At 43.6% G+C, this 21388-nt stretch overlaps 1 protein-coding gene across 1 annotated transcript; it reads left to right on the plus strand.

The window, feature by feature from the left end:
- The first annotated feature begins 376 nt into the window (after positions 1-376).
- On the plus strand, positions 377-21215 carry LOC113649928 (polyribonucleotide nucleotidyltransferase 1, mitochondrial). Its single transcript, XM_027157891.2, has 28 exons — positions 377-626; positions 6481-6541; positions 6717-6791; positions 6893-6998; positions 7791-7840; positions 7938-8001; positions 9342-9389; positions 9526-9639; positions 9844-10030; positions 10220-10271; positions 10352-10409; positions 13357-13453; positions 13544-13646; positions 13726-13796; positions 13989-14025; positions 14380-14446; positions 14537-14626; positions 15734-15787; positions 16692-16801; positions 17130-17201; positions 18314-18377; positions 19128-19211; positions 19325-19408; positions 19643-19749; positions 19844-19899; positions 20021-20099; positions 20449-20496; positions 20815-21215. Exons 1-28 carry the CDS (start codon positions 529-531, stop codon positions 20965-20967), a joined length of 2289 nt encoding a protein of 762 aa, XP_027013692.1. The 5' UTR covers positions 377-528; the 3' UTR covers positions 20968-21215.
- Positions 21216-21388: the final 173 nt, after the last annotated feature.

Genomic DNA, 21388 nt, shown 5'->3' on the forward strand with positions numbered 1-21388 from the left:
CACGACGATAGCAACAATACTCGTGAAGTATATTGTAAAGTTATTAAAATCAATTTAACTTATTTTTTTAAATTCTGAGAAATTTCTTAATACTTTTATAAGTAACTGAATTTCATAGGGATCTTTGCATGTAGTATAAATGATGTGCTTTGATTTAACAATGGTACAAAATGTAAGAGAAAATCATAGATTTTAATACTTTGTTAAAAAATACAAGCTAATAGTCTTTTCATGAAATGTAATAAATAAAAAAACGAAAACTTTAATCATTTTTCTATCATCGAATTTTTCATTCCATACAATTCTACACGTGCTCTAGGAACTATTTCTTTTCGCTCAACGCGTCGCTCCGGAGGATAACGAAGGGCGCGCAGGAGCTCAGCCAACGAGAGGCACGAATCCGCGTCACGTGACTTGCTAAAATGGCGGCGCCCTGATGACACAGTGACACAATGTTGATGTGTTTAGATTGTAAAGATTTTATTATTATTATAATATTTTGATCTTGATTTGAGGTGAAACGTTAACATGAGGCGGTTGCTGTCATTCGGCTGTTCGCTGTCGCGGAGGACTTTGTGGTCCAGTCACAGCACAGAGAAGAGAGTTGCAGTGGATTTAGATGGAAGGTAAAATGTGTAAATAAATAAATAAATCTGAATCTTAAACCTGATAGACATCAAGTGCAATGTGTAGCTTGTAGAAACTCTCAAGCCTTTCTCACGAATTATTGGGGTTTTTTGGGGGTTTTTTTGCTCAAATATCTAAATGTGTTTAATTATTGGGGGAAAAAATAAGTAAATAAGAAAATACATAATAAAAGTCACCCAAACTGGACAGTTAATAACAGTCTTGGCAGCCAGGAGCAGATCCTGAAGTGGTCTTCTGCTGTGTGTGTTCACTGCTGTGTGTGTGTGTGTGTGTGTGTTCACTGCTGTGTGTGTGTGTGTGTTCACTGCTGTGTGTGTGTGTGTGTTCACTGCTGTGTGTGTGTGTGTTCACTGCTGTGTGTGTGTGTGTGTGTTCACTGCTGTGTGTGTGTGTGTGGGGTGTGTGGTGTGTGTTCACTGCTGTGTATGTGTGTGTGTTAACTGATGTGTGTGTGTGTGTGTGTGTTCACTGCTGTGTGGTGTGTGTGTGTGTGTGTGTGTGTGTGTGGTGTGTGTGTGTGTGGTGTGTGTGTTTTTTGTGTGTGTGTGTGTGTGTGTGTGTGTGTGTGTGTGTTCTGTGGTGTGTGTGTGTGTGTGTGTGTGTGTGTGTGTGTGTGTGTTCACTGCTGTGTGTGTGTGTGTGTTCACTGCTGTGTGTGTGTGTGTGTTCACTGCTGTGTGTGTGTGTGTGTGTGTGTGTGTGTGTGTGTGTGTGTGTGTGTGTGTGTGTGTGTGTGTGTGTGTGTGTGTGTTCACTGCTGTGTGTGTGTGTGTGTTCACTGCTGTGTGTGTGTGTGTGTTCACTGCTGTGTGTGTGTGTGTGTTCTGTTCTCTTTGTGTGTGTGTGTGTGTTCACTGCTGTGTGTGTGTGTGTGTTCACTGCTGTGTGTGTGTGTGTTCACTGCTGTGTGTGTGTGTGTGTGTTCACTGCTGTGTGTGTGTGTGTGTGTGTTCACTGCTGTGTGTGTGTGTGTTCACTGCTGTGTGTGTGTGTGTTCACTGCTGTGTGTGTGTGTGTTCACTGCTGTGTGTGTGTGTGTTGACTGCTGTGTGTGTGTGTGTTGACTGCTGTGTGTGTGTGTGTGTTGACTGCTGTGTGTGTGTGTGTTGACTGTTGTGTGTGTGTGTTCACTGCTGTGTGTGTCCACTGCTGTGTTTGTGTGTGTGTGTTCACTGCTGTGTGTGTGTGTGTGTGTGTTCACTGCTGTGTGTGTGTGTGTTCACTGCTGTGTGTGTGTGTGTGTGTTAAATGCTGTGTGTGTGTGTGTGTGTTCACTGCTGTGTGTGTGTGTGTGTGTTAACTTCTGTGTGTGTGTGTGTGTGTGTGTGTTCACTGCTGTGTGTGTTTGTTCACTGCTGTGTGTGTGTGTGTTCACTGCTGTGTGTGTGTGTGTGTGTGTGTTATCTGCTGTGTGTGTGTGTGTGTGTGTGTGTTCTCTGGTGTGTGTGTGTGTGTGTGTGTTCACTGCTGTGTGTGTTCACTGCTGTGTGTGTGTGTGTGTTCACTGCTGTGTGTGTGTGTGTGTTCACTGCTGTGTGTGTGTGTGTGTGTTCACTTCTGTGTGTGTGTGTGTGTGTTCACTGCTGTGTGTGTGTGTGTGTTCACTGCTGTGTGTGTGTGTGTGTGTTCACTGGTGTGTGTGTGTGTGTGTGTGTTCACTGCTGTGTGTGTGTGTTCACTGCTGTGTGTGTGTGTGTGTGTGTGTGTTCACTGCTGTGTGTGTGTGTTCACTGCTGTGTGTGTGTGTTCTGCTGTGTGTGTGTGTGTGTGTGTGTTCACTGCTGTGTGTGTGTGTGTGTGTGTGTGTGTGTGTGTGTGTGTGTGTGTGTGTGTGTGTGTTCACTGCTGTGTGTGTGTGTGTGTTCACTGCTGTGTGTGTGTGTGTGTTCACTGCTGTGTGTGTGTGTGTGTTCACTGCTGTGTGTGTGTGTGTTCACTGCTGTGTGTGTGTGTGTTCACTGCTGTGTGTGTGTGTGTGTTCACTGCTGTGTGTGTGTGTGTTCACTGCTGTGTGTGTGTGTGTTCACTGCTGTGTGTGTGTGTGTGTGTGTGTGTGTGTTCACTGCTGTGTGTGTTCACTGCTGTGTGTGTTCACTGCTGTGTGTGTTCACTGCTGTGTGTGTTCACTGCTGTGTGTGTTCACTGCTGTGTGTGTGTGTGTGTGTTCACTGCTGTGTGTGTGTGTGTTCACTGCTGTGTGTGTGTGTGTGTGTGTGTGTGTTCACTGCTGTGTGTGTGTGTGTGTGTTCACTGCTGTGTGTGTGTGTGTGTGTTCACTGCTGTGTGTGTGTGTGTGTGTTCACTGCTGTGTGTGTGTGTGTGTGTTCACTGCTGTGTGTGTGTGTGTGTGTTCACTGCTGTGTGTGTGTGTGTGTGTGTTCACTGCTGTGTGTGTGTGTGTGTGTGTTCACTGCTGTGTGTGTGTGTGTGTGTGTTCACTGCTGTGTGTGTGTGTGTGTGTGTTCACTGCTGTGTGTGTGTGTGTTCACTGCTGTGTGTGTGTGTGTTCTCTTGTGTGTGTGTGTTTTTTCACTGGTGTGTGTGTGTGTGTTCACTGCTGTGTGTGTGTGTGTGTGTGTGTTCACTGCTGTGTGTGTGTGTGTGTGTGTGTGTGTGTGTGTGTGTGTGTTCACTGCTGTGTGTGTTCACTGCTGTGTGTGTGTGTGTTCACTGCTGTGTGTGTGTGTGTGTTCACTGCTGTGTGTGTGTGTGTGTTCACTGCTGTGTGTGTGTGTGTGTGTTCACTGCTGTGTGTGTGTGTGTGTGTGTGTTCACTGCTGTGTGTGTGTGTGTGTGTTCACTGCTGTGTGTGTGTGTGTGTGTGTTCACTGCTGTGTGTGTGTGTGTGTGTTCACTGCTGTGTGTGTGTGTGTGTGTTCACTGCTGTGTGTGTGTGTGTGTGTTCACTGCTGTGTGTGTGTGTGTGTGTGTTCACTGCTGTGTGTGTGTGTGTTCACTGCTGTGTGTGTGTGTGTTCACTGCTGTGTGTGTGTGTGTGTGTGTGTGTTCACTGCTGTGTGTGTGTGTGTGTGTTCACTGCTGTGTGTGTGTGTGTGTGTTCACTGCTGTGTGTGTGTGTGTGTGTTCACTGCTGTGTGTGTGTTGTGTGTGTCACTGCTGTGTGCTGTGTGTGTGTGTTCACTGCTGTGTGTGTGTGTGTGTGTGTTCACTGCTGTGTGTGTGTGTGTGTGTGTTCACTGCTGTGTGTGTGTGTGTGTGTGTTCACTGCTGTGTGTGTGTGTGTGTGTGTTCACTGCTGTGTGTGTGTGTGTTCACTGCTGTGTGTGTGTGTGTTCACTGCTGTGTGTGTGTGTGTTCACTGCTGTGTGTGTGTGTGTTCACTGCTGTGTGTGTGTGTGTGTGTGTGTTCACTGCTGTGTGTGTGTGTGTGTGTGTTCACTGCTGTGTGTGTGTGTGTGTGTGTTCACTGCTGTGTGTGTTCACTGCTGTGTGTGTGTGTGTTCACTGCTGTGTGTGTGTGTGTGTTCACTGCTGTGTGTGTGTGTGTGTTCACTGCTGTGTGTGTGTGTGTGTGTTCACTGCTGTGTGTGTGTGTGTGTGTGTGTTCACTGCTGGTGTGTGTGTGTGTGTTCATCTGTGTGTTGTGTGTGGTGTGTTCACTGCTGTGTGTGTGTGTGTGTGTTCACTGCTGTGTGTGTGTGTGTTGTGTTCACTGCTGTGTGTGTGTGTGTGTGTTCACTGCTGTGTGTGTGTGTGTGTGAGTTCAATGCTGTGTGTGTGTGTGTTCACTGCTGTGTGTGTGAGTGTGTGTGTGTTCACTTCTGTGTGTGTGTGTGCACTTGTGTGTGTGTGTGTTCTCTGCTGTGTGTGTGTGTTCACTGCTGTGTGTGTGTGTGTGTGTTCACTGCTGTGTGTGTGTGTGTGTGTGTGTGTGTGTGTGTTCACTGCTGTGTGTGTGTGTGTGTTCACTGCTGTGTGTGTGTGTGTGTTCACTGCTGTGTGTGTGTGTGTGTTCACTGCTGTGTGTGTGTGTGTTCACTGCTGTGTGTGTGTGTGTTCACTGCTGTGTGTGTGTGTGTGTGTGTGTGTTCACTGCTGTGTGTGTTCACTGCTGTGTGTGTTCACTGCTGTGTGTGTTCACTGCTGTGTGTGTTCACTGCTGTGTGTGTGTGTGTGTGTTCACTGCTGTGTGTGTGTGTGTGTGTTCACTGCTGTGTGTGTGTGTGTGTGTTCACTGCTGTGTGTGTGTGTGTGTGTTCACTGCTGTGTGTGTGTGTGTGTTCACTGCTGTGTGTGTGTGTTCACTGCTGTGTGTGTGTGTGTGTGTTCACTGCTGTGTGTGTGTGTGTTCACTGCTGTGTGTGTGTGTGTTCACTGCTGTGTGTGTGTGTGTGTGTTCACTGCTGTGTGTGTGTTCACTGCTGTGTGTGTGTGTGTGTGTGTTCACTGTTGTGTGTGTGTGTGTGAGAGGAAGTGTTAACTGCTGTGTGTGTGTGTGTGTGTGTGTGTGTGTTCTCTGCTGTGTGTGTGTGTGTGTTCACTGCTGTGTGTGTGTGTGTGTGTTCACTGCTGTGTGTGTGTGTGTGTTCACTGCTGTGTGTGTTCACTGCTGTGTGTGTTCACTGCTGTGTGTGTGTGTGTGTGTTCACTGCTGTGTGTGTGTGTGGGTGTGTGTGTTAACTGCTGGGTGTGTGTGTTGTGTGTTCACTTGCTGTGTGTGTGTGTGTGTTCACTGCTGTGTGTGTGTGTGTGTGTTCACTGCTGTGTGTGTGTGTGTGTGTTCACTGCTGTGTGGGTGTGGTGTGTTCACTGCTGTGTGTGTGTGTGTGTTCACTGCTGTGTGTGTGTGTGTGTGTTCACTGCTGTGTGTGTGTGTTCACTGCTGTGTGTGTGTGTGTGTGTTCACTGCTGTGTGTGTGTGTGTGTGTTCACTGCTGTGTGTGTGTGTGTGTTCACTGCTGTGTGTGTGTGTGTGTGTTCACTGCTGTGTGTGTGTGTGTGTGTGTGTGTTCACTGCTGTGTGTGTGTTCACTGCTGTGTGTGTGTGTGTGTGTGTGTGTGTGTGTGTTCACTGCTGTGTGTGTGTGTGTGTGTTCACTGCTGTGTGTGTGTGTGTGTGTGTGTTCACTGCTGTGTGTGTGTGTGTGTGTGTGTTCACTGCTGTGTGTGTGTGTGTGTGTGTTCACTGCTGTGTGTGTGTGTGTGTGTGTTCACTGCTGTGTGTGTGTGTTCACTGCTGTGTGTGTGTGTTCACTGCTGTGTGTGTGTTCACTGCTGTGTGTGTGTTCACTGCTGTGTGTGTGTTCACTGCTGTGTGTGTGTGTGTGTGTGTTCACTGCTGTGTGTGTGTGTGTGTGTGTTCACTGCTGTGTGTGTGTGTTCACTGCTGTGTGTGTGTGTTCACTGCTGTGTGTGTGTTCACTGCTGTGTGTTTGTTCACTGCTGTGTGTGTGTGTGTTCACTGCTGTGTGTGTGTGTGTTCACTGCTGTGTGTGTGTGTGTTCACTGCTGTGTGTGTGTGTGTTCACTGCTGTGTGTGTGTGTGTGTGTGTGTTCACTGCTGTGTGTGTGCACTTTGGATGGGTTAAATGCAGTGAACGAATTCTGAGTATGGGTCACCGCACTTAACCGTATGTCACGTCACTTTTGAGATGCTTTTCTGCTCTTCGCGGTTGTAAAGACTGATTATTTGAGTTACTGTTCACTTCCTGTCACTTTTTTGTACGTTGTAAACAAAATATTGTCGAATACGACGTCGTTCAGCCGCGTAAAGCCAAAGACACTGGAGTTTTTTATTTATCAGTGGTTTCAGGTTTTGCTCAGATGTCATGTCTGTCCTCGTCCTCATCCTCATTTCTCCTGTCTTCTAAGGAAACTTGAGATATCGACGGGGAAGCTTGCGAGATTCGCAGACGGTAGTTCTGTTGTACAGGTGAGCTTTAATCCTCCACACCTTCGTCACTCCATTATGCTTTTATCCACAAAGAAACAAACTTCCAAATAGATACAGAAAGATACAGATGTTTAACAGCTATTAAATTTATATACAATAAAACAATATAATATTATCCTGCTGAGTTATTTTTAATTAATTAATTTTTTTCCAGCTCGGAGAAACTTCAGTGATGGTGACCGCCGTCAGCAAGACCAGACCTTCACCATCACAGTTCATGCCCCTGGTGGTGAGTTGTGTGTGTGTGTGTGTGTGTGTGTGTGTGTGTGTGTGTGTGTGTGTGTGTGTGTGTGTGTGTGTTTGTCTGACTTGCTGATATGATGCTTGCAGGTGGATTACAGGCAGAAAGCAGCGGCAGCCGGACGAATCCCCACCAACTACCTGCGGAGAGAAACGGGCACCAGCGACTCAGAGATTCTCACCAGCAGACTCATCGGTGTGTAAAACAAGCTACAACTAAACACTCACTGCTAGAGCAAAAGTTTGTGCACCCTCACTTTAGTGTAAATATTTAAAGTAATATTTCTGAATGTGATTTAAAAATTACATTTATCCACTTTTCATTTCTTTAAGCACTTTTTTTCTGAATTTTTTTAGTGTTTATGCAATTCTCCAAAACTGTTTTTGTTTTTATTTATTATCCACTCTTTGGTTGCATCTTTGTGGTTATTTAGTTTTTTTTTTTTTACTTGCTTATTTACTGTTTTGTTTTGTTTGTTTTTTACTTGGACATCCGCACTTTCTTTCTTTGTTTTTAAAAATTATTATATTATTTTTTATTTATTATAGTTTCCTCTGTTGTTTGGTTTTATTTATTTATTTGTTTGTTTGTTTGTTTGTTTGTTTATTTATTTAAATTATTTAGCTTTTTTTTTTAGCTCTGTGTTTTTTTTGTGTTGTTGTTTTCAGTTATTTTTTTTTACACTCTTTGACTACATCTTTGCTGCTGTTCTTTTCTCTTATCTCTGAAGGTTCTGATATCTTTTTTTTTTTCACTTCCTCTGTGAGTTAGATTTGTAGTCGAGTCAGACTCGTTTTCCTTTCTTTTTGCTTGACTCTAAAAAATAAATAAATAAATAAATAAAAATTTTTGCAGCAGATATCTAAAGGTTAACTACAGTCTGTTGGGGATAAAACCATTTGAGCTTGTTAATACACAGAGCTGCTGATTACTCAGTGAGTTCATGTAATCATTATTAATGTAATCAGTGTTTGTGACTGTGTACAGATCGCTCCATCAGGCCGCTGTTTCCTGCTGGATATTTCTACGACACACAGGTACAGTACGACTCTCCTGCTTCAGCGGTTCACTTTACTTCACCCGAGTTCACGCTAACACGACTGTGACTGAAACGCGTTTCTTGTCTTCGTGAAGGTTCTGTGCAACATTTTAGCCGCTGACGGTGTGAACAATCCGGACGTCCTCGCCATCAACGGAGGTGCGAAAGCTCCTGATTCCGATTTTTTAAATTTTTTTGTTTGTTTGCTTGTTTTCAAATGTGACTGTAACGCTAATGACAATTAACACCAGTGACTGTAACGCTAATGACATTAACACCAGTGACTGTAACGCTGATGACATTAACACCAGTGACTGTAACGCTAATGACATTAACACCAGTGACTGTAACGCTAATGACATTAACACCAGTGACTGTAACGCTAATGACATTAACACCAGTGACTGTAATGCTAATGACATTAACATCAGTGACTGTAATGCTAATGACATTAACACCAGTGACTGTAACGCTAATGACATTGACACCGGTGACTGTAATGCTAATGACATTGACACCGGTGACTGTAACACTAATGACATTGACACCGGTGACTGTAACACTAGTGACATTGACACCGGTGACTGTAATGCTAATGACATTGACACCGGTGACTGTAACACTAATGACATTGACACCGGTGACTGTAACACTAGTGACATTAACACCGGTGACTGTAACACTAATGACATTAACACCAGTGACTGTAACACAAATGACATTAACATCGGTGACTGTAACACTAGTGACATTAACACCGGTGACTGTAACGCTAATGACATTAACACCGGTGACTGTAACGCTAATGACATTAACACCGGTGACTGTAACGCTAATGACATTAACACCAGTGACTGTAACACCGGTGACTGTAACGCTAATGACATTAACACCGGTGACTGTAACGCCAATGACATTAACACCGGTGACTGTAACGCTGATGACATTAACACCGGTGACTGTAACGCTAATGACATTAACACCAGTGACTGTAACGCTAATGACATTAACACCAGTGACTGTAACGCTAATGACATTAACACCGGTGACTGTAACGCTAATGACATTAACACCAGTGACTGTAACGCTAATGACATTAACACCAGTGACTGTAACGCTAATGACATTAACACCGGTGACTGTAACGCTAATGACATTAACACAAGTGACTGTAACACTAATGACATTAACACCAGTGACTGTAACACTAATGACATTAACACCAGTGACTGCAACACTAATGACATTAACACCTGTGACTGTAACACTAATGACATTAACACCAGTGACTGTAACACTAATGACATTAACACCGGTGACTGTAACACTAATGACATTAACACCAGTGACTGTAACACTAATGACATTAACACCGGTGACTGTAACCCAGGAAAAGATGGTTCAGTGTAGATGTGGAAGAATCCATTTATTCATTCAATGGCTTTTTATTTTATTTATTTAATTCAATACCATAACGTCTTGTTACTGTTTTCTCTCAGCATCTGCTGCTCTTGCTGTCTCCGATATTCCCTGGAACGGACCTGTCGGTGAGCCCATAGTGTGTGTGTGTGTGTGTGTGTGTGTGTGTGTGTGTGTGTGTGTGTGTGTGTGTGTGTGTGTGTGTGTGTGTGTGTGTGTGTGTGCGCGTGTGTGTGGTTAATGTTGGTTCTATTCTCGCCACAGGTGCTGTGCGTATCGGCATTATCGACGGAGAGTTTGTCGTGAACCCGACTCGGAAAGAGATGAGCTCCAGCGCCCTCAATCTGGTGGTAGCTGGAGCTCCTTCTAGCCAAGTGGGTGAGTCAGTACCTGCTGCATTCGATTCAGTACCTGCTGCATTCGATTCAGTACCTGCTGCATTCGATTCAGTACCTGCTGCATTCGATTCAGTACCTGCTGCATTCGATTCAGTACCTGCTGCATTCGATTCAGAGGCTTCTCTATTTGATTCAGTACTTACTGTGTTCGATTCAGTGTCTTATTTGTTGCTTGTGTTTGCAGTGATGATGGAAGCAGCTGCTGAGAACATCCTCCAGCAGGACTTCTGTCATGCCATTAAACTGGGAGTGAAGCACACGCAGCAGATCATTCATGCCATCCAGCAGCTGGCCAGAGAGCTCAAGGTGGTGAAGCGTTCACCACAGAAACTCTTCACTGCCCCCCCTGAGATGGTGGAGTACACACGCCAGTACGAGCTACACACTGTCCTAAACACAATAAAACATTCATTCTGCTTTTTACTTCCTTTTTTTTACTTCATTGTTCTTTATTTTATTCTGTCAACCAATCAAGTAATTCTATGAGCTTTATTTTGTGTGTGTGTGTGTGTGTGTGTGTGTGTGTGTGTGTGTGTGTGTGTGTGTGCGCGCGCGCGCAGACTTGCTGGTGAGAAGATCTATGCAGTCTTCACAGACTTTTCACATGATAAGGTATTTATAGTGTTTATAATTGTTAATAGTTGTTTATTATTGTTCTCTATTACATTGTGCTCTGTCTTGGTTTTGTTCAGATCTCCAGAGACGAAGCTGTGAATAAAATCAGACTCGACACAGAAGAGCAGGTCAAAGGTGGCTGCATTTTAGTTTGTCTGCTGATGACACGCTAATGACATTAACACCAGTGACTGTAATGCTAATGACATTAACACCAGTGACTGTAAAGCTAATGACATTAACACCAGTGACTGTAACACCAGTGACTGTAATGCCAGTGACTGTAACGCCAGTGACTGTAATGCTAATGACATTAACACCAGTGACTGTAATGCTAATGACATTAACACCAGTGACTGTAACGCTAATGACATTAACACCAGTGACTGTAACGCTAATGACATTAACACCCTGGTGACTGTATCACTAATGGCATTAACGCCAGTGACTGTAACGCCAATGACATTAACACCAGTGACTGTAACACTGATGACATTAACACCGGTGACTGTAACACCAGTGACTGTAACACTGATGACATTAACACCGGTGACTGTAACACTGATGACATTAACACCGGTGACTGTAACACTGATGACATTAACACCGGTGACTGTAACACTGATGACTGTAACACCAGTGACTGTAACACTAATGACATTAACACCGGTGACTGTAACACTAATGACATTAACACCGGTGACTGTAACACTAATGACATTAACACCGGTGACTGTAACACTACTGACTGTAACACCAGTGACTGTAACACTACTGACTGTAACACCAGTGACTGTAACACTACTGACTGTAACACTACTGACTGTAACACCAGTGACTGTAACACTAATGACTGTAACACCAATGACATTAACACCAGTGACTGTAACACCAGTGACTGTAACACCAGTGACTGTAACACTAGTGACTGTAACACCAGTGACTGTAACACTGATGACAGTAACACCAGTGACTGTAACACTGATGACATTAACACCAGTGACTGTAACACTGATGACATTAACACCAGTGACTGTAACACTGATGACTGTAACACCAGTGACTGTAACACTGATGACATTAACACCAGTGACTGTAACACTAATGACATTAACACCAGTGACTGTAACACTAATGACATTAACACCGGTGACTGTAACACTAATGACATTAACACCGGTGACTATAACACTAATGACATTAACACCAGTGACTGTAACGCTAATGACATTAACACCAGTGACTGTAACACTAATGACATTAACACCGGTGACTGTAACACTGATGACAGTAACACCAGTGACTGTAACACTGATGACAGTAACACCAGTGACTGTAACACTGATGACATTAACACCAGTGACTGTAACACTGATGACATTAACACCAGTGACTGTAACACTAATGACATTAACACCGGTGACTGTAACACTACTGACTGTAACACCAGTGACTGTAACACTACTGACTGTAACACCAGTGACTGTAACACTACTGACTGTAACACTACTGACTGTAACACCAGTGACTGTAACACTAGTGACTGTAACACCAGTGACTGTAACACTGATGACAGTAACACCAGTGACTGTAACACTGATGACATTAACACCAGTGACTGTAACACTGATGACATTAACACCAGTGACTGTAACACTGATGACATTAACACCAGTGACTGTAACACTGATGACATTAACACCGGTGACTGTAACACTAATGACTGTAACACCAGTGACTGTAACACTAATGGCATTAACACCAGTGACTGTAACACTAATGGCATTAACACCAGTGACTGTAACACTAATGACATTAACACCAGTGACTGTAACACCAGTGACTGTAACGCTAATGACATTAACACCAGTGACTGTAACACCAGTGACTGTAACGCTAATGACATTAACACCAGTGACTGTAACACCAGTGACTGTAACGCTAATGACATTAACACCAGTGACTGTAACACTAATGACTGTAACACCAGTGACTGTAACACTAATGACATTAACACCAGTGACTGTAACACTAATGACATTAGCACCGGTGACTATAACACTAATGACATTAACACCAGTGACTAACACTAATGACATTAACACCGGTGACTGTAACACTAATGACATTAACACCGGTGACTATAACACTAATGACATTAACACCGGTGACTGTAACACTAATGACATTAACACCGGTGACTGTAACACTAATGACATTAACACCGGTGACTGTGACACTAATGACATTAACACCGGTGACTGTAACACTAATGACCTTAACACCGGTGACTGTAACACTAATGACATTAACACCGGTGACTGTAACGCTAATGACATTAACACCGGTGACTGTAACGCTAATGACATTAACACCGGTGACTGTAACGCTAATGACATTAACACCGGTGACTGTAACGCTAATGACATTAACACCGGTGACTGTAACACTAATGACATTAACACCGGTGACTGTAACACTAATGACATTAACACCGGTGACTGTAACACTAATGACATTAACACCGGTGACTGTAACACTAATGACATTAACACCGGTGACTGTAACGCTAATGACATTAACACCAGTGACTGTAACGCTAATGACATTAACACCGGTGACTGTAACACTAATGACATTAACACCGGTGACTGTAACACTAATGACATTAACACCGGTGACTGTAACACTAATGACATTAACACCGGTGACTATAACACTAATGACATTAACACCGGTGACTGTAACGCTAATGACATTAACACCGGTGACTGTAACACTAATGACATTAACACCGGTGACTGTAACACTAATGACATTAACACCGGTGACTGTAACACTAATGACATTAACACCGGTGACTGTAACACTAATGACATTAACACCGGTGACTGTAACACTAATGACATTAACACCAGTGACTGTAACACTAATGACATTAACACCGGTGACTGTAACACTAATGACATTAACACCAGTGACTGTAACACTAATAACTTGACATTAGTAACATACAGTGTTTGCCAAATGGAGTTGAGAAATGCCAAATAATTTAGGTTCCTTACCTCTTATTGCATCATAGAGAAATTTCCTCAAGCCGAGCCATTCGAAGTGATCGAGGCCTTCAACGTGGTTTCTAAAGAGATTTTCCGTAACCTGGTGCTGACCGAGTACAGAAGGTGACGTCTCGTTCTAATTCCTCTCGCATTCACCGTACCGTGTCTCTAACGTCTAGCGTCATTCACATCACAACGTCTCTGACGTTTCAGGTGCGACGGCCGAGACTTAACGTCATTAAGGGACATTTCGTGTGAAGTGGACGTCTTCAAACCTCTTCACGGTTCTGCGCTCTTCCAGAGAGGACAAACACAGGTCCGACAGAGCAGCGATAATAAAAACAGTCATATGTTTATCTGCACTCGATTAGAATGACTGTTCACCTTTGTTTTAGGTGCTTTGCTCGGTAACGTTCGACTCTGTGGAGTCCAGCATAAAGACGGACATCATAACCACGGCTCTGAGGTAAAAACTGACCAGAGATCAGAACCGAAACACAACACGACACCATAATAGCCTCAAAAGAAGTCTGTTGTTGTTTTTTTCCCCGATGTCCGATTGGTTTAAAGACCATAAAAATGCTTTCTCTCTAATACACACGGTCTTCTGTTCTGTACTTATTTCTTTTCTTATCATTTATTTATTTATTTCTAATAGTGGGATAAAAGACAAGAATTTCATGCTCCACTATGAGGTAAGTTAAAAATGTCTGAGAAATTATTTAGTTTTATAAAAGAAGTCATTTTATACTGGTGGGCGTGGCCAGTTATTCTGGTGATGTATTAGATATATGCATGAAATAAATAAATAAAAACAACCTGATGTAAATATCAGTTTGATTTTCTGCCCCCCCCCCCCCTTCCCGGTAAATAAATAAATAAATACTAATACAATGAATTAGGAAGAGAGACGTTGACCACAAATGTTTCCCCAGACTGGTTTCCACACTGGTTTTTCAGCAGCGTACAGAATAGCACTTGATCCAGATCTTCTGTCCTTTACTAGAAGCCGTTGACGGAATTTCTGCTTTTCTGTTTTTCCGTCTCAGTTTCCTCCGTATGCGACGAATGAAATCGGGAAGGTGGGAGGACTAAACAGACGAGAGCTGGGTCACGGTGAGTGTCATGGCTGTTATATGTGGTTATATCTGTTAATAACCTCTCCGAGCTCTTTAATGCTTTATTCCTCCTTCTGTACCTGTCCAGGCGCTCTGGCTGAAAAAGCCCTGAGACCCGTCATTCCTAAAGACTTCCCCTTTACCATCCGAGTGACCTCCGAGGTTCTGGAGTCCAACGGTGAGTGTCCTGCATGTCTCGTCTTTGTCATTGTCAACATTACTGTTGTTTACCTCATTATGGCCACTAACCTCACTTTTGGTGATTACCTCATTACTAATGTTTACCTTTTTACTGATATTTACCTCGTGACTGCCATCAGCATTTTTTTTTTTTTAAACTGATGTCAGCCTTGTTACTGGTGTTTACCTCATTACTGTTGTTTACCTTGTTACTGCCATCAACGTAGTGTATGCCTCAGTGCTGGTGTATGCCTCAGTGCTGGTGTATGCCTCAGTACTGGTGTATGCCTCAGTACTGGTGTATGCCTCAGTACTGGTGTATGCCTCAGTACTGGTGTATGCCTCAGTGCTGGTGTATGCCTCAGTGCTGGTGTATGCCTCAGTACTGGTGTATGCCTCAGTACTGGTGTATGCCTCAGTGCTGGTGTATGCCTCAGTGCTGGTGTATGCCTCAGTGCTGGTGTATGCCTCAGTACTGGTGTATGCCTCAGTACTGGTGTATGCCTCAGTACTGGTGTATGCCTCAGTACTGGTGTATGCCTCAGTGCTGGTGTATGCCTCAGTGCTGGTGTATGCCTCAGTGCTGGTGTATGCCTCAGTGCTGGTGTATGCCTCAGTGCTGGTGTATGCCTCAGTGCTGGTGTATGCCTCAGTACTGGTGTATGCCTTTTGTACTGGTGTATGCCTTTTGTACTGGTGTATGCCTTTTGTACTGGTGTATGCCTCAGTACTGGTGTATGCCTCAGTACTGGTGTATGCCTCAGTACTGGTGTATGCCTCAGTACTGGTGTATGCCTCAGTACTGGTGTATGCCTTTTGTACTGGTGTATGCCTCAGTACTGGTGTATGCCTCAGTACTGGTGTATGCCTCAGTACTGGTGTATGCCTTTTGTACTGGTGTATGCCTCAGTACTGGTGTATGCCTCAGTACTGGTGTATGCCTCAGTACTGGTGTATGCCTCAGTACTGGTGTATGCCTCAGTACTGGTGTATGCCTCAGTACTGGTGTATGCCTCAGTACTGGTGTATGCCTCAGTACTAACATCAGGCCTGTTAACGGTGTTTACCTTGTAATCTGTTTTGTAACTTCCTGTGTGTTGCGTAGGCTCATCGTCCATGGCATCGGCATGTGGAGGCAGTCTGGCTTTAATGGATGCAGGTAAGCTTTCTTTTACACCCCCCCCCCCCTCTCACATATATAACACTACATATTTATTTATTTGTTCTTTTTGTCCATGCTGTATTTTTGTCATGCTTTCTGTAATCCTGTTTACTGGATATGATTTGATAAGTCATGATAACATGCCGTGAGGTGATTAGTGCAGGTGATTAATGCAGGTGATGATTAGTGCAGGTGATTAATGCAGGTGGTGATTAGTGCAGGTGATTAGTGCAGGTGATTAATGCAGGTGGTGATTAGTGCAGGTGATTAATGCAGGTGGTGATTAGTGCAGGTGATGATTAGTGCAGGTGATTAATGCAGGTGGTGATTAGTGCAGGTGATGATTAGTGCAGGTGATTAATGCAGGTGGTGATTAGTGCAGGTGATTAGTGCAGGTGATGATTAGTGCAGGTGATTAATGCAGGTGATTAATGCAGGTGATGATTAGTGCAGGTGATTAGTGCAGGTGATTAATGCAGGTGATTAATGCAGGAGGTGATTAATGCAGGAGGTGATTAGTGCAGGTGATTAATGCAGGTGATTAATGCAGGTGATGATTAGTGCAGGTGGTGATTAGTGCAGGTGGTGATTAGTGCAGGTGGTGATTAGTGCAGGTGGTGATTAGTGCAGGTGATTAATGCAGGTGGTGATTAGTGCAAGTGATGATTAGTGCAAGTGATGATTAATGCAGGTGGTGATTAGTGCAAGTGATGATTAGTGCAGGTGATGATTAGTGCAGGTGTTGATTAGTGCAGGTGTTGATTAGTGCAGGTGTTGATTAGTGCAGGTGATGATTAGTGCAGGTGATTGGTGCAGGTGGTGATTAGTGCAGGTGATTAATGCAGGTGATGATTAGTACAGGTGATTAATGCAGGTGTTGACCAGCAGTTTGTGTTCTCAGGTGTTCCGATCTCCTCAGCGGTGGCCGGAGTGGCTGTGGGTCTCATTTCCAAACCAAACCCTGAGAAACTCTCTGAGATTCAGGACTACAGATTACTGACTGACATATTAGTGAGTCCGTTGCCTCCGCACTCACCTTCACTATTCTCTCTCTCTCTCTCTCTCTCTCTCTCTCTTTCTCTCACTCTCTCCCTCTCTCTCTCTCTCTCCCTCTCTCTCTCTCTCTTTCTCTCCCATCTCACTTTTTCTTTCAGTATTGTATTTATTTCTTTTGTATTTTTGTTGGTTTCTCTGTAATATATTTTTGTTGTAATGCAATTTCTTATACAAGAGAAATATTTTTTAATTTTTCTTTTTATCTGTGTAATGTTTTTGTGTGTGTGTGTGTGTGTGTGTGTGTGTGTGTGTGTGTGTGTGTGTGTGTGTGTGATGATTGTAGGGGATTGAGGACTATAATGGAGACATGGATTTTAAGATGGCTGGAACAAACAAAGGCATCACTGCTCTACAGGTACGACTGAGAACCCTGCTGTGGGGTGAAACTTCTTACCTCTGTGTGTGTTTCTGTTAATGCGTGTGTGTGTGTGTTTCTGTTTCTGTTAATGCGTGTGTGTGTTTCTGTTAATGTGTGTGTGTGTTTCTGTTAATGTGTGTGTGTGTGTGTTTCTGTTTCTGTTAATGCGTGTGTGTGTTTCTGTTAATGTGTGTGTGTGTTTCTGTTAATGCGTGTGTGTGTTTCTGTTAATGTGTGTGTGTGTTTCTGTTAATGTGTGTGTGTGTTTCTGTTAATGTGTGTGTGTTTCTGTTAATGTGTGTGTGTGTTTCTGTTTCTGTTAATGCGTGTGTGTGTGTGTGTGTGTTTCTGTTAATGTGTGTGTGTGTGTTTCTGTTAATGTGTGTGTGTGTGTTTCTGTTTCTGTTAATGCGTGTGTGTTTCTGTTAATGCGTGTGTGTTTCTGTTTCTGTTAATGCGTGTGTGTTTCTGTTAATGCGTGTGTGTTTCTGTTAATGTGTGTGTTTCTGTTAATGTGTGTGTTTCTGTTAATGTGTGTGTTTCTGTTTCTGTTAATGCGTGTGTGTGTGTGTGTGTGTTTCTGTTGATGTGTGTGTGTTTCTGTTGATGTGTGTGTGTTTCTGTTGATGTGTGTGTGTTTCTGTTGATGTGTGTGTTTCTGTTGATGTGTGTGTTTCTGTTGATGTGTGTGTTTCTGTTAATGTGTGTGTTTCTGTTAATGCGTGTGTGTTTCTGTTAATGCGTGTGTGTTTCTGTTTCTGTTAATGCGTGTGTGTTTCTGTTAATGCGTGTGTGTTTCTGTTAATGTGTGTGTTTCTGTTAATGTGTGTGTTTCTGTTAATGTGTGTGTTTCTGTTTCTGTTAATGCGTGTGTGTGTGTGTGTGTTTCTGTTGATGTGTGTGTGTTTCTGTTGATGTGTGTGTGTTTCTGTTGATGTGTGTGTGTTTCTGTTGATGTGTGTGTGTTTCTGTTGATGTGTGTGTGTTTCTGTTGATGTGTGTGTTTCTGTTGATGTGTGTGTTTCTGTTAATGCGTGTGTGTTTCTGTTAATGCGTGTGTGTTTATATCTTTTAATGAGTGTGTCTGTATGTGTGTGTTTGTGTCTCAGGCTGATGTTAAGATCCCTGGACTTCCTCTGAAAATTGTAATGGAGGCAATCCAGCAGGCGACAGGTGACACACACACACACACACACACGACATACACACAGATACATGCACACACACACGTGACATACACACAGATACATGCACCCACACACACACACACACACACACACCCACACACACACACACACACACGTGACATACACACAGATACATGCGCACACACACACACGTGACATACACACAGATACATGCACACACACACACACGTGACATACACACAGATACATGCACACACACACACATGACATACACACAGATACATGCACACACACACACACACACACACGTGACATACACACAGATACATGCACACACACACACACACGTGACATACACACAGATACATGCACACACACACACACGTGACTTACACACAGATACATACACACACAAACACATACACACAGATACATGCACCCACACACACACACGACATACACACAGGTACACACACACACGTGACATACACACAGATACATGCACCCACACACACACACACACACACACGTGACATACACACAGATACATGCACACACACACACACACACACATGACATACACACAGATACATGCACACACAAACACACACACGTGACATACACACAGATACATGCACACACACACACACACGTGACTTACACACAGATACATACACACACAAACACACACACACAGATACATGCACCCACACACACACGACATACACACAGGTACACACACACACACACAGTCACTCAGTTCTCTCTGTTTCAGTGGCTAAGAGAGAGATTTTAGGAATCATGAATAAAACCATTTCGAAGCCCAGAAGCTCGAGGAAGGAGAACGGCCCTGTTGTTGGTATGAAACTCCACAGATAGAAAAAGTTTACCTGTGTTTTTTTTCTATTTCCTTTGTTTGTTTGTTTGTTTTTCTCTCAGTGTGAAATGTGTGTTTTGTGTTTCTGCTCTAAGAAAACGTTCGTGTGCCGATTTCCAGAAGATCTCAATTCATTGGTCCTGGAGGATACAACCTCCGCCGACTACAGGCCCAGACAGGTACACACACACACACACACACACACACACACACACACTCACACAGGCTTTTCTTTCTTGTTTTCCTTCTTTCTTTGATCCATTTTGTGTTTTTTGGTGCCTTCTGGTCATCTTTTCTTTCTTTCTGAATGATTTCCTCTTTGTGTTTTTTTATATTTGATTTCTGTCACTACAAAAAGATTCAAAGCTCCGGTTTTATTCTCAGTCTTCCTCTCGGCCGTGTTTTATTCCCAGGCGTGACCATAAGCTCGGTGGACGAGGAGACGTTCTCGGTGTTTGCCCCGACTCCTCACGCGCTGCACGAAGCTCAGGAGTTCATCAACGACATCTGCAAAGACGACGTGTGTCTCGTCTCCTGTCACAACTTTTTTTTCCCAAAAGATTTTTAAATCAAAGACTTTATTTTTTTTTGTTGTTTGTTTGTTTGTTTTACAGCAGGAACAGCAGCTGGAATTCGGGGCTGTGTACACGGCAACCATCACGGAAGTCAGGTAGTGTGTGTGTGTGTGTGTGTGTGAACGCTGACATGGTTTGCTTCTCAGCTCAGCTGGGTTTCTGTTCTTTAGAGATCTGACGATCGATGATAGCTGTGTGTTTGTGATGTTTGTGCAGAGACAGCGGTGTGATGGTGAAGCTTTATCCCAACATGAGCGCTGTGCTTCTACACAACTCGCAGCTCGATCATAAACGGGTAAGAAGAAGAAAAAATAAAACAGGAATCCTGAGTACTTCAGACGTGCCGGGTTGCCAGATCTTGGTCAAATATTCCCAAGGCAAAAAATAAATCTACCTCAGAATAGTTTGCAAAAGGAAGGCTTAAAGCTGCTAATTTCACACTGTCATCCTTTAAAGCACAAAATCTTACCTACCTGTTTTACATTTACAACCTGGTCCAGATCTGGCAACCTGATTAGAGTCAACGACTCAGAATTTAGTGAGTTGTTTGTAGTAAAGCTTTAAATCTGTATCATTTTGTAAGGTGTGTTTAAAGTGTGACCTGAAAATCATCATCTTCGCTGTCTTGTTGGGGTTTTTTACAGATCAAGCACCCCAGTGCTCTGGGACTGGAGGTCGGCCAGCAGATCCAGGTGAGTTCTGCGTCTCCGACACCTGATGATAAGATGTGAATTATAAGTATAAACCATCGCTGAGCTTTTCTGTCCTTCTGAAACGGCACAGGATCGTGTGTCTTATACCAGGATTGATTTATGCTGCACGTGGAAGTGTGTGTGTGTGTGTGTGTGTGTGTGTGTGTGTGTGTGTGTGTGTGTGTGTGTGTGTGTGTGTGTGTGTGTGTGTGTGTCTGTGTGATGAACAGAATGAACAGAAGATCAGGCTGGAGATCAGACATAACTAGATGATGAAACCAAACCAACACGCCGTCTTTTCTTTCCCATATATCGCAGGTGAAATATTTCGGACGCGACCCCACGGACGGCAGGATGAGGCTGTCACGTAAAGTGCTCCAGTCTCCCGCAGCCACGGTGGTGAAGACACTGAGCGAGAGGCAGAGCATCACCATGGGAGCAGCAGACAAACAGACGTCACCTTCCTCCTGACTTTTACACAGAGTTTTTCTGTATCAGACTCCGCAGTCGAGCCGGATTCAGTTTCACCGCGTCACCTGTTTCTGGTCATGTTTTTACCCCAAAATGATGTACGTTCTCCTGTAATCACAGGGTTCGTGCTGGGACGCAGGAGCGAGTGACCATTTAGTGACGTGTGGGTCATTTTTACCACAAACAAACAGTGTATATGTTGTGAAACTGTATCTTTAATGTAAATGTACATTCGGTTTGTACCTACAGTCGTAGTCGTTGTTTATTCCTTTCTGCTTTACAACCTTTCTGTTCATTCAGACACAATTTCAAAACTATTGGCACCCCATAATTTGTGTGACATAACAGATTATTATGAGTCTGTCGCCTTTGACTGAATGTCGCCTTTGACTGAATGTGATACTTCACACACACACACACA

The sequence above is a fragment of the Tachysurus fulvidraco genome, chromosome 7, assembly GCF_022655615.1.
Source record: "Tachysurus fulvidraco isolate hzauxx_2018 chromosome 7, HZAU_PFXX_2.0, whole genome shotgun sequence".
Classification (NCBI taxonomy): Eukaryota; Metazoa; Chordata; class Actinopteri; order Siluriformes; family Bagridae; genus Tachysurus; species Tachysurus fulvidraco.